Below are 16,316 nucleotides of genomic sequence, written 5' to 3' on the forward strand. Positions count from 1 at the left end.
AATGATTGCATGCTATGGAGTTATTAAAAGCTTGGAACAGACCAGCTGCAGCCTTATGAGCATCTTGGTTAGAATAGGTATATCCATATTTTACTTTCATGCTGGCAATGCTCCCAACTAATAAATTTCTAATCACTGCCTGGTGCAAATTTCCTTACATTTTTGCCATTCAGAATTTAAGCCAGAGAACAGATAAACTGATGGCACTTCAAAATTAGCAGACAGGTTTGTGGCTGATGTTTTTTCATATTTTGAAAATTGTAATTTTTAAGTTATAGGAAAAGAAGCTTGGAATAGATTGCACATACAGAAAATTTTTAGTCAAACATTTCAAACAAGGTGTCTGAAAAGCTCTCCAAATTTTGATGAAAGTAGGTAATAAAACTTAAGAAAAAATAGGGAAAATTAGATTGCTGTAAAATGCTTTATTTATTTTATTATTATTATTATTTATTTATTTAATTTTCATAATAGATATCAATGCTAGTCCACATTATGGACTACAAAATCTTTCACTGTAGAATGACAGTATACTTGTCAAAACAGTTGCATGAAAATTGATTTAACTTACTGATGTTCCACTTTAACATTATTTTTGTGATTAATAAGGGAAACACTATTAAGGTGACACATTTCATTTTCTCTGGAAACATTAGCTACTCTGCATTACTAAGACTGAAAAGTTCCATAACATATAAAGCACATTCAAACAGTATGGTCCATATTGGACTGAAAAGTAGACGACAGATGTTGAAGTACTGGTCTTCATTAAAGAAGGATGTTTATAATGAAGCCTTCTAACAAATTGTCTGAGTCATGCGGCATTTAATGTGGTATTTATTAGTGATCTGAAATAAAGTGCAGAATTCTGCTGGTAAAGTTACAAATAATCAGATACCAATAAACGTGAGCAAGGGTCACAATCACATACAGAGCAGGGCTGGCAGATAGAATGGTAATTCAATATTTACCTGCTTTATGGTATAGTCAAACATTTCAGAAGAAGGAATATACGATACATATGCACCAGCATAACCCTGTCATACCCAAACAGGAGAAAAAACAAGATGGAGAAAGGGTAAACACTTTCTGCATTGGCAGGACACACAATGGCAAAATGCGAACACTTTTAATGGCTGCACTTTCAAACAGCTGCTGGCAAGCTGGTGGAAGTTCAGCAGAGGATTACAGGGACACTGCGGAGCAGGAGAGGGGTGTGCCTGGCAGCCACCACAAAGCCAACAGCCCTCACCTCACCCTCTGCTCAGCTCGGTGTTTAGTCACCTAACTGGCCGTGAAACAAATTAGAAATCTGCCTTGTCTATGCTGGAAGTTATGTAGTATGAATGATGCCCAAGAAAAGTCCTTCTTCAGGATTGTCTAGTATTATCAGTTACCTCTGCAGTTTGATGCTCACCTATTTTATACCCTCCACCTGAAGGCTCAGAGAGAACACGTGATTTTGGACATGATATAAAACTTGATTAACTCCTCCCACCAACCTTACTGAATTGGAGTTTGAAGAGGTGATAGATCATCTGCTGCCTGGCACTTAAGCAGAAAGCTGAGCACTGAAAGCAAATTTGTTCGATAAAGGAAGAAACACAGCAAACAGTATACCACAGAATTATATTTATGTTGTACATTTGTCTTCACATTGCAACATCCACATTGTTCATTTTGTGACAAGTATTTCTAATAATTTTGAATACATATTTACTGTATAATACATTTTACCAAGAGGCACTTCCAGTAATTCTGGCAAAAAGGAGCTTCATTATAGTGTCTAACTTACAAAACAGTAAAAATAAATAATGTTTATCTAAAAGATTTTTTTTTCCTGTACAGAATCTATTTTGTACAAAACATTTATCAGCCATTAACTAAATCACTTAACAAATACTTGTGAAGAGAATATATTAAGTATTGCTACATGTACTGAGTGCAAGATACTAGTGAAAGGAAAAGAATTATTCCGTTTATGAAAATCACCTAAAAATACAAGGCCTTTTTCTTGAAGTGTTTAAAAAGGAGAAGCTTGGTTACAACAATATTGACAATATATAAATATAAATTAACATATGTAGTACTTAGTGAAAAGAACACTGTGTTAAAAATTGGTGTGTACAAATCCTGAACAAGATGGCACTTTTCTGCATTGCCACTTTGGTTGGCAGTTATTTTTCAAAATATTGCTTCAAAGGACTTACAAAGGTATCCAAAACCCTTTTCAAATGCAGCCGTAAAAAAATTACGTTTCCCCGATTTCTCTCACCTTCTGAGGTGAAAAAATTCAGGAGGGATTAATTTGGAAATTTAGTGGAGATTTGCAGAAATGTGTTGCTCAAGGTGAATCTGAATGAACATCACAAAATCTGTCTGGAGCGCAGTGCCCTGGGGTCCCAAGGCAGCACTGGGAGTCAACAGGAGTAAGGGCTCACAGGATATAAAGGGAGATAACAATTCCTAGGGGTTTTCTGAACTCAGAAACCTCAGTTGGCCTTTTGTGCATTTGAAAATACAAAATTTGTATGATTTGGCCCAAAAATTTCGTCGGGAAGCAAGCATGTCAATTATATCAACACACCCAAAATTTTCATTCAGCAAGTGTTTTGATCTTGCTGGATTGATTTTTTTAATTACTTCAATGAAAATGGGTTATTTATTTATTTATTTATTTATTTAAATATAGCTTGTATGTGTTGTGCATACGTGCATATTTTTAGCCAGATAGCAAAACTGTGTTGGAAAACCATTATTTTTGAAAGGTACTGCTTCCACTGGAGTTGCTGAGGCAAGGGTTAGAAAATGTGTTTCTGTTGGAAAATGTCCCAGATGTTCATCTATCAAAAGCACTAAGAAAAAATAAACTGCCACCCCTCAGTGAAAATGTTATCTGATAAACAAACATAACATACAGTATGAATCACATCTTTTTAAAAATTGAACTTAAATTACTTTCCATCATGCAAACATCTTACATTGATTACTCAAGAAAAGAAGACTTGACTTTAGAAAAGTAATGACCAAATGTATGTTGACATGGCTGAAATATTAAAAATATCATCAACACCATATAGCAGTAATAAATGCTGTCTTTGATCTTTTAGATACCATCTGCAGTACTGCATTAAGGTTTATAAAGACCTAAAATGAAAATTTTGCATTCAAATATAGATTTTTATTGTGTGTCAGAATCAGGGAGGAATTTCAAAAAGGGAAGATAGCCTTAGCAGACGATGGATTTTCTACCCAAAAAAGTATGTACATGCCTGGCAAACTAACTGCTTTCTCTCTGCTCACATTACAGACCTATTTTTATATTTATTTTTCCTTTTCATAAAAGCATGGGTGCAAAATGACTGGGGTCAAGGAACAACATAACAAAAACAATTCTCCTTTAAATAAATATTTAAAAGCAACAAGCAATTGCTAATTCACATTAATTGTTTGCAAGTGTTCGATGTGATAAAGGAAGACGGTGTTGGGAAACAGAGTATCTAAGCCCACTGCGCTTGGGGCTACTACAGCTGTAAGCCAACCATGGCGAGGTGGGTATAGAGTTGGATTGCTTTATCCACAGGTATTTCTCCAGCTACTTCGACAACAGCGCTCTGAAATCTGACTTTTTTTCCCTCCTGCTGCATCCTCTACCATTCACACAGGCTGACAGTGTGAGCACAGCTCCTGCTGCAGGCCTGAAGATGTGAGAGCAAATGCATGCCTGCCTCGCTGGGGCCACGGCATGTGCTGCACCTTGCTTGTTTAATCTGCTTTCTACAGCCCTTGAGCCAGAACAGATTTCAGTCATAAAAGGATATGCAGCCTACAGCTGTGGCAAAGTCCATTATGTCTGGTCTTATGCTTCTACACAGCCAGAAAACAGAAATGCATGTGTTTTCCCATCCAAGTCACTCCTGGGAGAAAAGACTTCCCATGTCTGCAAATTTTGGTGTGCTCCTTAGTGCACCCAGGTCTCATATGCCAGCAGCAGCAGGACAGCTCTCACCTCTTGTCCAATTTCCAAACTGGACATACCACAAAGCACAGCTTTGTAAGTAAGAAACAACAAGCACAGTACAGCTACCTAAAAAATCTCAATTGAAATAAATATTATCATTTTTTCATCCTGTATCACCAATAAAAGTTTTCTTTGATTACAGAGGACTAGAACACTTCAACCAGAAATCCTTCTTTTACATCATACTTCAGCTCAACAGACCACTGACATGGCCAGTTGATTATACATAAACTAATCACCTTTGAGAAGGAATCGTTTTACATCTGCAAGCACTCAGGGGAATTTCTGCATACACCTCAAATGATGCTGGCAAGCTTTCAAGCTGTGCAATACTTACTGTTGTTTCAGTTTTGCCAAAGAAGTATTGTTAACTAGCTCAAGCTTTTGCCCCCATCTGCCATTGTGAGAATGGACTCTCCAGAAATAAATCAGTGCTCGTCTGCTAGCCAGCTCCTGAGGAGCTTGCATCTCCCTAAGACTTCAGGCAGGGACTTACAGGGGCAACGTTTACATCCTACTGAGGAGGTGTGATGAATTTTTCATCAAAAATGCCTGCCAAGCAAATCACACTAAAAGACTCTGAATAAATCATAATTAGGAAGTAAATGGAGGGTAACTCTTGCACTGCTCCCTCCAACATGGAGATTCAATAACTTCCACAGCAGGGGCTAAAACCATGCTTTGATTTACCTCCACAGGAATGTTGTTTTGCTAAATGAAAGCGATGAAATTCAAAGAAAGATTTATCTTACTCAGTTGTTCTCAAATGTACTGGTGTTATTTTGTTCTAATTCAAAGTTTGCCTTCAAAAATTAATATTTTTGCTAGTTTTTCCAATGATTGCTTAAAATAGTTTTCACCTTGATTTCAATTATTTCTGCATCCATTCAACAACACTTAACAGGTACATTTTCTTCAGGAGGCCTGAACACTGAGAACACATCATAAGCATATTTTCTTTACTCCTTCCTTTCAAATTTATAGGCTTTTACTCCTACTAACATTAAAAATAAATAAATAAATAAATTTAAAAAAATTGTTCAGATGTCAAAGGGTGCTTTTATTTGTTGAGTCACTTAAAAATTGAAAAGAAGATTCCTCTGCCCTAGTTAATGGGAACATTTCTCTTTAATGCTGTGACCATTTTAACTAATGCTGCAACATCAACTAAAAACCCTGAAACTCCAGGTTTACTTCACTCCAATGGGATTAACATTTGATTTTGAAAGAAAAGGAATACTCAACTTCTCAAACCAATATCCAGGTCCAAGACTAGAGAGAACAAGCAAGTGTTCACACCTGCCTCCAACCTGCAGCAGACCAGGGAGAGGCACGTGCTCTGATTTAACACTCAAGATTCTCATGCTCATGCTTAAACTGAAACCTTTTTGCTTTAAACATGTAATTCTGGAACATCTCAACCATAACAGTGCTTAAAAACGAAATAGCAACTACTATACCTTTTATGAATCACAAGGTTTTCCAACAGTCAAGCCTCTGCTTTCTGAGAAAGACAAGACACAAACTCTTTGCTGCCTTCCCAGCCTATTGAATGTCCTTTCTATTAGACGGTTCCTCTCTAGAATGAACTGCAGTACACCTGTGTTGCCTCTCCCACACTTGGATCAGCCGATGCATATCTCTGGGGTGTTTGCTGGTCAAGCATCCTGTGCTTGCTCTAGGTCCCAGCCCTGCGCACAGCCAGGTTTGCAGTGGTTCACACTGTCAGGTGTCACAGTCAGGTTCACATTGACTGGCACTTCTGGAAGTGCCAATGGAAAGACAGTGAGAGGGTGGATCCAAACCTCCACCCATGTACATCAGCAGCAACCCCCTCACCATCACCCCACCACAGGATCACACCCCCACACAGACCAAGCGGGATGTGCCAGGTAACTAATGAGGCTTTGCAAAACTACTTCATTAAAACCTGGGACCAACCACAAACCTTTGGATGAATTATGCTGATGACAAAATTTTTCAGAAGTGCTTAAGGTTCATTTTGAAAATAGACAAAAAGCTCTAACATCCTAAGTCCCAGCCTGTCAAGTACCTAAACTGACAGCCACTCCACACCTACTCAGTTCACAGCTTGGTAGCATGGATGAAGCAGCGGGTGTGGAGGTGCCCAGACTGGAACATAGGCTGGGAAGTGCTCGTGAGCTGTACCACCGACCGATGCTCAGTTTGGTTAGAACCTTGGCTTGTCCACACTGCATTCTACGACCTGAGGCATTTTGGAGGGAAGGAGGGAAGGAAAGTAGAGATGACAGTCTAGACTTTCAAAAATATTTTTGTATCTAAAAACACATGTTAAAAATGCAGTCTCTAATCACATCTGCCTAGGAACCATCTATACCCAGAATGTGGCAGTCATTTGCTATGAGAGCCAGCACCCTGTACAAGGTCACAGGGGAGGGTATTGGTGACACAGTCATTTATCTACCTTTCTGTAAGGGATTTCATGTACAGAGGAAGGAAATTTAAAATGCTGCAAGAAATGCTGGAGAATTACTTTTTCCTAGTAGATTCCTAAAACTTATTTCTGATCTATGGCTCACAGAATCACATCAACTGCTTTTTCTACTGGAGGAAGCAACTGATTTTTAGAGGTGTGTCAACACAATCTGTACATCAAATGAAACACGTAATGCCAATTTCCCTCAAAAATCAGAACATAAGAAGTAAACTATGACACTTTGAAAGTGGTAGAAATTTTTACTTCCAGACATTGTTTTAGGTTCTTGAAAACCAAAATCTTAGACTCCTCATAAGAGAAAAGGTAATCAAATAATTAATTTGAGGCTTTCATAATCTCTACTTCATTGTGTTCCTTCTGCACCACAAGCATAAAGAGAGAAGTTATATTCCACAGTAAACATCATATGACTACTAAGCAAACTGGGAATATAAGGACAAATAGGTTTATATGTAATTGCCACGTGATTAGCAGAGCATTATTCTCACTGCACAAGAAGCTGCAAGTCCTACAAAAAGCCTCCAACTTAATGAAACAGCAAACCTCCTAGACTTCAAAGGAACAGGATCAGCCCCCAGGTGCCATTACAGTGGAAAAAGCAAAACACTGAATCTGGAAAACATAGTCTGATACTTCTCTCCCTCTCTGTTTTTAAAGAATTGAAAACTAAAATATTTTATTTTTTTTTAAACTGCAAAACACTGTTTAAATAGGGCTTACTTTCTCTAGCAATTGATGAACCCCTTTACACAATGTACATACCAGAAACCCATATCAATTCTTTAAATATCCTACCAGAATTCTGAACACTTCGATGATACAATTCTTTTTTTTTTTTTTCTTCTCTTTCTGTCTTTTTTTTTTTTTTTTTTTTTTTTCCCCATTTATTTTTTCCCCAACATACTGCACAGGTTGTGGTTTGTTTAGGGTTTGCAACTCCAAAGGATTGCACAAAATGGAAAAGCATCAAGGTCTAACCTCAAAAACAGTGCTGTAACTGCAGGTCAAAAGGTTTGCCTCCTTTGGACAAGAGACTGGTATAAAAACCAACAACAAAAATAAAAACTAAAAACAAGTCACTGTTTCACTATCTATTAAAAAAAAAAAAAAAAAAAAAAAAGCAAACAAATGTATTCACACATTTGATATAAAATATCTCTTATATTTTCTTTGTGTTACATCCTGGGGAATTCCCTGTTAATTTTTTTCCAGAAATACATTGCAAAGATGCAAAATCAGATTGATAAGGAGTGAATACCTGCAGAAATCGGATTTTACCATTAATTATGTGGAGTACAAAAAAAATCACCAGTCCCAGTCCCAGATACTTTTGCTTCTTTGCTAGCAGTTTGGATAAATCGCCTGTCTGCAATTCCCATACTGTAAAAGTCCTGAGTTAATCAAACTGCACCCACAAATAGGCTTGTGTACCAATGTAGTAATTTATAACAGCTGCATTGTTATTATAGAAAGAAAGCTTAACAAATTAGAGTGGACAATGATTTTACCTATTGACAACCTATTGACAATGATGAATAAGAAAAATATAATAATTCCCTTTCTGAACATTTTTAGGATAATTTTTCTTGGTTCAACCTTGTATATTTGCTTAGATGAGTTAATGAAACTTTAGTCACAAGAACTGACCTCATTCTGGCTCATCTTAATTTTACCAAGCGGGCACCCACTGACACTTTGTGTAATAAATTTTTTCTTCTTCTAGCAAAAGCAATATAAAATCAATATAAAAAATCCAGTTCCAGTGAGCATGCACTGAAAAAAAAAGAAGAAAAATATGCTTAGAGATGTGATATTTTAAAGCATCTCTATGTTTAATTTTTAAGGGCAGAATGAAACACATTAAATAATTCTGGTACTATAACATATGCATGTCACTTGTACAAGAAAACCCCAAATTAAATGGTTAATTGAAGTAACAGAAAAGGCATGAAAACAATGCAAGCTGAAATTGGTGGAGACTTGCTTAGATCTTGGAGAACACTCAAGTGATGGCACTTTTTCTTTTGAATTAATTTTATACTTTCCCTGTAAAACAATAGTGAAATTTGGATCTTTGTTCTTCTGATTTCATTGAAAACCACTCACTAAATTTTTCTGCTGGTAAGAGCATCCAGAGCCATGCTCTACAGTCATTCTGTCAAAATGCAAACATCTTCTCTGCTTGAAAGAAACCACAATCCTCTTTACGCAAAGCAAAAAGAAACTCTGACAGCACATGTTGGCTTTGATAGAGAGGGTTTTCTAACATTTTGGGGAAGGTATCAACAGGACTGGGAAATACTGCAAATGTATAACAATGGCAAAAAGCGATGGATGCAATGTCAGCAATTTAATACATGTATAGAAAGGACTTCTACAAACTCTTCCTTTCACAAGCATTCTCACTCCAACAAGCAATCCTCTTTTTGGCAAGGGACTGCAAGATTAGCATATAAAAAACATACGTAGTCAAACCATTTTTGAGAGATCTTCATATATATATATATTCATATATATAATATATATATATATATATATATATTCGTGTAATTATTTTTGTGGGGAAAAACAACAACGACAACCTGTAAATTGTGTGGTACTGGTTGGTGCCGCCAGTCCCAAAGAGCATTAGTATGCTAAAGCCGTGATCCTGTAGACCAGTGGCTTCCCAGAAGGTTTTACATGTATTCAAGACTTTATTTGTTGGGTTTGAAAATGGCTACACTGTATAAAAATGTTTTTGTATTTATTCTTTAAAAAATTAGCTTTACAAAAAAAAATCCCTTTTTTTCTTTTTTTTTTTTTTTCTTTTTCTTAAAGATATCATTATCTACAGGAACCCATAAAAAAATTTCCATATTTACATCTAGATAGCTAATCATTGACAAATATAATATTGTGAAATAAAATATTGAAAGTGAATATTCAACCTTTTAAATAGACATTTGGCTCACAGCATAAACAACAGAGAAAAACAAACAGAACAAAACAAAAAGATCTGCTCTTCTACAGGCCTGATCTTTTCCTCTCATTAAAAAACAAACAAACAAACAAACAAAAAACAAAACAAAAAAAACAGCAAACAAAAAGTAAATATATTGGTGGGATCAAACACGCTGCTTCTAAGCAGAACGCCATCTACAAACTGCTCCCATCCAGTCCTCACACCGAAGAAACAAGCTCTCTGAAGCTCATGTGAGTGGTTGCTGAGACATACGCAGGACTGGCACCATTCTCCCACCCCTCTCCTATTGCAACATTTGCATTTTATTTTGAGGCATGACCCCCATGCTCCCCTTCTTTTGCTCTCAAGAGACGTTGGCTTAGTTTTGCTCCAAAATTGTTATGTTTGGCCACTGATGCATGGAGGCATATGGTTAGGGTGGAAAGATGGCAGTGTGCCTCTAGTTTCCATGTGCGCATGCACATTTGCTTTCTTCTCTCTCCTGCTGAAACATATATGCCATTCACGTACTCAGAAGTGGACGGAGGGCCAGATCCTTATAAGAGCAGTGTGCTGCACAACCCCTCATAAATCTCCCTGGAAATAAACGCCCTGGCATTTCTCTTTTGCCAGCAGACTGAGAAATGCCAGAAGAGGAGGAGATCTGAGACAGAGATGAAGCTAGGATGGGTCCTACTGCAAGGCTGCTGCCTGCAGCCAGTGTGCAATGCAGGACTTGGAGGACGACGGGAAACACAGAGCTCCTCACAAAGGGCTCCGCCTTCCTCATGGGCACAAATTCTCTAAAATGCAGGCCTCCTGTTCATTGTCATGTATCGGGACATGTGCTACAGCTAGTCTGATAAGAACTCAAACTATGCTATATGACACACACAAACACGCAAGCACCCCCCTCACGCACACATATATGTTGGCAGGATACACTGGCATTCATGTAAAGCTCTGGAACTGTTATCCCTCAGCATTAAGAGCAAAGCTACTTAACTGGTACCTCACTGTTAACTGCAAATGTGCTTTAGAAGCAGCATTTCTTTAGATAACTTCCTTCTGTAAATATCACAGTGACCATAATATATCATTAAATGTATTTTGCTGAAGTGCGCAGCCAATAACCCTGGCTATGTATATATATATTTATATAATTCCATCCCCCACCCCCACCTCCAAATCTCTGTAAAGAAAGTCTGTAAAAGCCGGTGTCGCAGTGTGAAAGCTTCCTTGAGCGTAGGAGTTTAAAGAATGTACCTCACCATAAAAAAGAAAGAGAAACAAATTAAACAGCTGTAGGCGCATAATCCCATTCTACAGTGTTGTGTCTAAATGCTGTGCTGGCTTGAGAAAGAGTTTGTGCATGAGTCAATCTGTCTTAAAATACTGCTGTAAATATTGTCATTGGTTTGGTTCTGCAGTTGTGTTCTCCTCTTCATCCCTCTTGGGCTTCCCTTTCTCTTCCTCCTCTTCCCTGATGGCCTGAATTTGTTCTGAAGATTGGTGCAGTGTGGATTGCTCTGCGCCTTGCTTCTCTATCCCAGCTAACCTCTCCTCATCCTCAATTACTTTCTTCCACATTTTATGGTTCTGGAGCAGGTGCTGAGTGATCTGACAGTATATTTTCCTCCTCTTGAACTTCTTCTTTCCTGTAAAATACCATGTGATGTTAATGTTCTGTGAGGGAAGAAGTAGAACAGACTGAAGGTGTAGGAAGTAGGGTGTGTTATAACATACAGGAATTGCACCAACAAATTTTTAAAATCACAAACTTAAAGATTCTTAAAAACTCAGAAAGTCATGTCAACCCAGACCTCCAGGAGAAAACTTTTCCTACACTGTTTGAGCCCCAGCCTAGTCTGCTCATGGACTGCATGCTGTCACTTACCGTATAGCTCACAGAGACATCTAGTGTTTGAACAATTATGCACAAAATATGTTTCTGAGCTGTTTCCACTCACTGTTTTGGGATTAAGTGCTTCAAGACAGTGATCATCTTATTTTGTAACACAGACATTAAACCCCTATCACAAAACAGATCTCTGCTCACTGCTCTAGAAAAAAAATATAAAAAAATCCTGTTTGCCTGTTTGTGTTTTCTCACATTTTGCCTTTGATCTGAGAAGTGCTGTGGGAGGGTAATAAACTGATTAAGCATTAGTAATCAAAGGAGGGAACCCGTTCCTATGTTCCCTCATCAAAGACTGAGATTTACTACTCTACCACTACAGTGAAGATGATCACAAAGTCTTTACACATCATTGCTCCAGCAACAGAGTTTGATCACTGATGAAGTGGTCACATAGCTAAAGACTATCAGGAAGTATCTCATATCTCTGTTTTTGATTCATCAGTCCCTTCCTATTAATCTGAAAAATGCTTTTGTCACTATTAGTTCTCAGGGCTCCTGACACAAGTGTTTTGCTTTCTGAAGGATTTTTTTTTTCCTATGCCTGTATAGCCTGTCCAACACAAATTGTTAACTCCTTAACACTACAAAGCTTGAAAATTTTCCCTGATCATTAACAGTGGCAATGTCAGTGATAGAACTGAAATAATAACCCCTCCAAAGACAACTGCTGATTTCTTTTTTTAAAGAAGGTGACGTACAGGAATGTTTTGTACCAAATAAATTTGCGTGGATTAGCATTTGCAGGTTGCCTGAAGTATGTCTGTGTCAGGGTCCAAAATGTTTAGCCCTTGAAGCTTTGGAACTGGAAACAAAGAGCTTTTCACTGAGCACAGACCAAATCCAATTCAATCCTTCATTAGAAAGCCCTTGGTTCTCTGTATGAAACCTTTGGGTTTAGCACTAATAAGAAGCCCCTACTCTGCCAATACCACAGCAGGACATTTCCTTCTGGGTTTCCTGGGTGACCTGCATCTTGCTGCTCTCTGCAGGGACCACTGAGCATTTGCTGTGGTGATAAAATTTGTCTGAATAACTACAGACTGTTTAATTTTTATATTTACAACAGAACTTTGAGAAAATTACATGTTCCTGTATAGTAACAAAATAAATCAATTTTAGGCTACCTTAAATTGAGTATGGCCTGAGAGAACTCACTGAGACCAGCCATGCAGAGAAAGACTTGGAGGAATAGAGAGTTCTGGTGGACGAAAGGCTCAACATGAGCCAGCAGTGCGTGCTTGCAGCCCAGGCCAACTGCATCCTGGGCTGCATCAAAAGAGGTGTGACCAGAAGGTCGAGGGAGGTGATTGTCCCCTTCTACTCTGCCCTTGTGAGGCCCCACCTGGAGTACTGCATCCAGGTTTGGGGTTCCCAGCACAAGAAAGAAGTGGACCTGTTAGAGTGAGTCCAGAGAAGGACTTCAAAGATAATCAGAGGACTGGAGTACCTCTCCTATGGAAGAGAAGGCTCTAGGGAGACCTTTCAAGTGAGACCTTTCAATTCAGACTCTTAATTTAGACCTTTCAATACATAAAGGGGTCTTTATGGATGGAGAAGGACGCTTTACTCAGGCAGATAATGATAAGACAAGGGGGAATGGTCTTAACCTCAAAGAGGGTAGATTTAGACTAGACATTAGGAGGAAATTCTTCACTGTATGGGTAGTGAGGCACTGGAACAGGTTGCAAAGAGAAGTTGTGGATGCCTCATCCCTGGAGGTGTTCATGGCCAGGCTGGATGGGACATTGGCCAACCTGATCTAGGGGGTGGCATCCCTGCCTATGCCGGGGTGTTGGATTTAGATGATCTTTAAGGTCCCTTCCAACCCAAGCCATTCTATGATTCTATGATATGATTCTATGAAAAGAAAAACAGAAAAGGAAACAGAAGATGACTAAAAATGGTTGGTTTTCAGTATGGCAAGTGTTAATGATGGCCTGTGCTTTAAACTTAAAAACAGCATTGTTGAACTTGACTAGCAGGGACACAGAATATTACACAATACAGCAATGAGATGAATGGTGACTAAGAATTTAAAAGTAAGGCCAGACCCTAGAATGGATAAATGAGAACATCCTTCGTCTTTCTTTTTAATCCAAAAACATCAGTTTCAATGCTTTGTAGTCTCTGTTGGTTATCAACCTCATAGCTTTCCATCTGGTAGACAATTCCATAAATGTGAATCTGCCACAGAAACCTGTAGTTCTGTCTGCTATTAGAGAGATGATCCTGTAGAGCTGGTAGATACTAAAATAAACCTGTGCACACTATATTATTTAATGTTTACTTTGAGCTTTGGGCATGGAACGATTTGGGGAAGAATAGAAAAGTTTAGGTTGTAGAGAAAAGGCTATGTATCACTAGGGCAATAAAGGCTGGTGCTTTCTAGACAGATGAGATACAGGGAAGGGAGTGCCAATGTGACTAACCTCGTGACAACTTCACCAAGGATAGCACTGAATCACTAACTCTGGAGAGGTCTACGTGGAACATGACCAGTTCATGGTCTCTATGCTTTTACAATATGACTTCTTAGTTTTTGGTCACAATATGGAACTTTTCTGTTGAAAAAAATAAGTGTGAGTAACTTACTGGATTCAGCATTTTCATACGTTTCCATTTCTGCTGTATCTTCCTCTTCATGCTCATCAGTGTCTCCTGATTCATCACTATCTTCTATCCATTTTCCTGGCATCAGCCCTGCTGAGTCATAGGAGTTACATAGTGGTCCCACAATGTGAGTGATGAAAGATTCCTGGAGGTGTGCCAGCTGAGGAGCAGAGCGATCCATGAAAGGACTGATAGGAAGGCCCAAGCTAGCCTCTTCATCACCCTGGAGAAGAAAAACAGCAGTAATTTCTCTGAAGTGAATGAAAGAAAAACCGTGTAATGAAAAGGAGCAATGCACTTCAAACCAATTAAAAATGATGAAAGAAAAATAGTTCTACTGTAATGCCACTTCCATACCATGCCAATGTGACATTATTACAGTGCCATCATGTCAAATGATTCATTGAAGTTACAGCTCTTTTCTTGTAAGAGGACCCACTACCAACAGGGTGAATTTAACAAGAATGTTACTGTGATCACTGCTCAAAATGATGCCCATCACCACAGTCCTGTACTTTGCACTGAATTTGAAAGTTTGAAAACTGATGATTTCCTTCTTTCCTTACATTATTTTCAGAAATGTTTTCTGATTTTGTGATTGTTAGCTTATTCTTCTTGTACTCAGCCAGCTGTTTGCAGGGGACAAGACTGAATTGCTACAAGCCAGAGCCATTTCATTGACCTAGTTTTCTTATGGATTTTGTCCTTATTACACATTTCTTAAAACAAAGAGCTCCTTTTGGCTTTGGGTCATAATTATCTGCTTTCTGGAAATTCTAGAATGATCCCCATCAATGTCGGCATAACTCAGAAGCAGTAAATCTTTCCCATAAAGCTTTTTGCTATCTTTTCTTGGGGAGAGAGGGCTGAGAGGAGGTATAGGAAGACTTATTTGCCTCCTCTCATGATGTGAAAAAGGTCGAACTTTCTCTAAGTACAAAGTCTGACATTCTTACTCACCCCTATCATAGCAAAGACTCTGGTGATATCAGTGAGTTTTCAGCTGAGTAGACATGTCAAGACAGAATACCACTTCCCCAGTAAACAAACAAACAAACAAAAAAAACCCACACCCCTTTAATCAAACCTGTTATGCAAATTAAGACATTAATGCAACATGGAGATCTATTTTTTGAGAATACAGATTAGGATCTGGGCAGACATATTCACTTTCCTTGAATTTACATGTTGCCTGAATTTATTTTCTGGCAATCTAAATTTTCCAAAAGTCAGAGACAATGTTATCTGGTCAACAACTCATTGATAGGTTGGAAAGTCAATGAATGAGAGTTCGATTTTGAAGCGTGTACCACAAACATCTCACTTCCTTGTGGTTTGTTCTTTTTATTTTTATCATAACCTACCAAAAACATTATAATCAATCATTAAATGCAGAATATTTGTCTTAACAAAACACTGAAATGTCATCCATCCTTGAAATAACAAGCAAATTTAAAAGAAGTGGCAACTCCCTCTTCTTCATAGTAACATATCTGAGATTTCATAGTTGTAAGTTGTCGCTAGTGGAAAGAAAGCTGAGTATTGAAATGTTTATAAGTTTTTTTCATGTCCAGTTAAAACATGATTTATTATGTGAAATATATTACAACGCATTTTTTGATTCTTTTTAATGTAAATCTAGCCTAACTTTGAATAAATATACTGAACACACGGAGGGAAAAAATGAAACATACTGTAACAATATGGTACAGGTTTTTCAACAGTTATATGCAATACACTTGTTATTTTATGGGAGTTAAATTCATCAGAGGAATCAGTGTTTATTAAAGGAAACCCAAGAAAAATATTTCACTATTCTCACAGGAAAAGCTGAATGTATGCTTTTTGATAACAACAGTTCTGGGGAAGTTCAAACTTCCCATAAAATTTTCCTCTTCAGAAGTGAGAAAAGTAACGCTTTTCCCTACTCAGAAGAAAGTTGATGATCAAAAGCATTGCGAAGATGGTTTAATACAACATATATAGTATATTTCATTAAAGAAAGTCAGATTTTAACCTAGGTTAAATAAATTGAAAATAAATTGAATTCCAGGGATGGGGTATCCACAACTTTGGGCAACCTGTTCCAGTGCTTCACAACCTTCTGAGTAAAGAATTTCTTCCTTATATCTAATCTAAACCTACCCTCTTTTAGTTTAAAACCATTAACTACACTTCCTGGCAGTACACTTCCTGACAGAGTCCCTCTACAGCTTTCTCATAAGTCCCAGTATCCTGTCAGGACGGCAACTCATGTCAGGCAAAAGACAAAATAGAAAATCTAATAGTACATATTGATTTCTCAGTACAGTGAATATACATCTTTTATTAAAACAAACCA

The 16,316-nt window shown here is 37.8% G+C and overlaps 1 protein-coding gene across 2 annotated transcripts in view; it reads right to left on the reverse strand.

Annotated features, from left to right (window-relative positions):
• Positions 1–820: 820 nt before the first annotated feature.
• Positions 821–16,316, reverse strand: part of PDE3A (phosphodiesterase 3A) — a 270,354-nt gene continuing 254,858 nt past the window's right edge. For both annotated transcript variants that reach the window (XM_084510599.1, XM_084510598.1), the window contains exons 15-16: positions 13,958–14,198; positions 821–11,102 (exon numbers count right to left, since the gene is read on the reverse strand). In XM_084510599.1, the coding sequence (XP_084366725.1) occupies positions 10,855–11,102; positions 13,958–14,198 (489 nt within the window). In that variant the 3' untranslated portion in view covers positions 821–10,854. The remainder of the gene's footprint in view (positions 11,103–13,957; positions 14,199–16,316) is intronic.

Source organism: Aythya ferina (genome assembly GCF_964211825.1).
Source record: "Aythya ferina genome assembly, chromosome: 1".
NCBI lineage: Eukaryota > Metazoa > Chordata > Aves > Anseriformes > Anatidae > Aythya > Aythya ferina.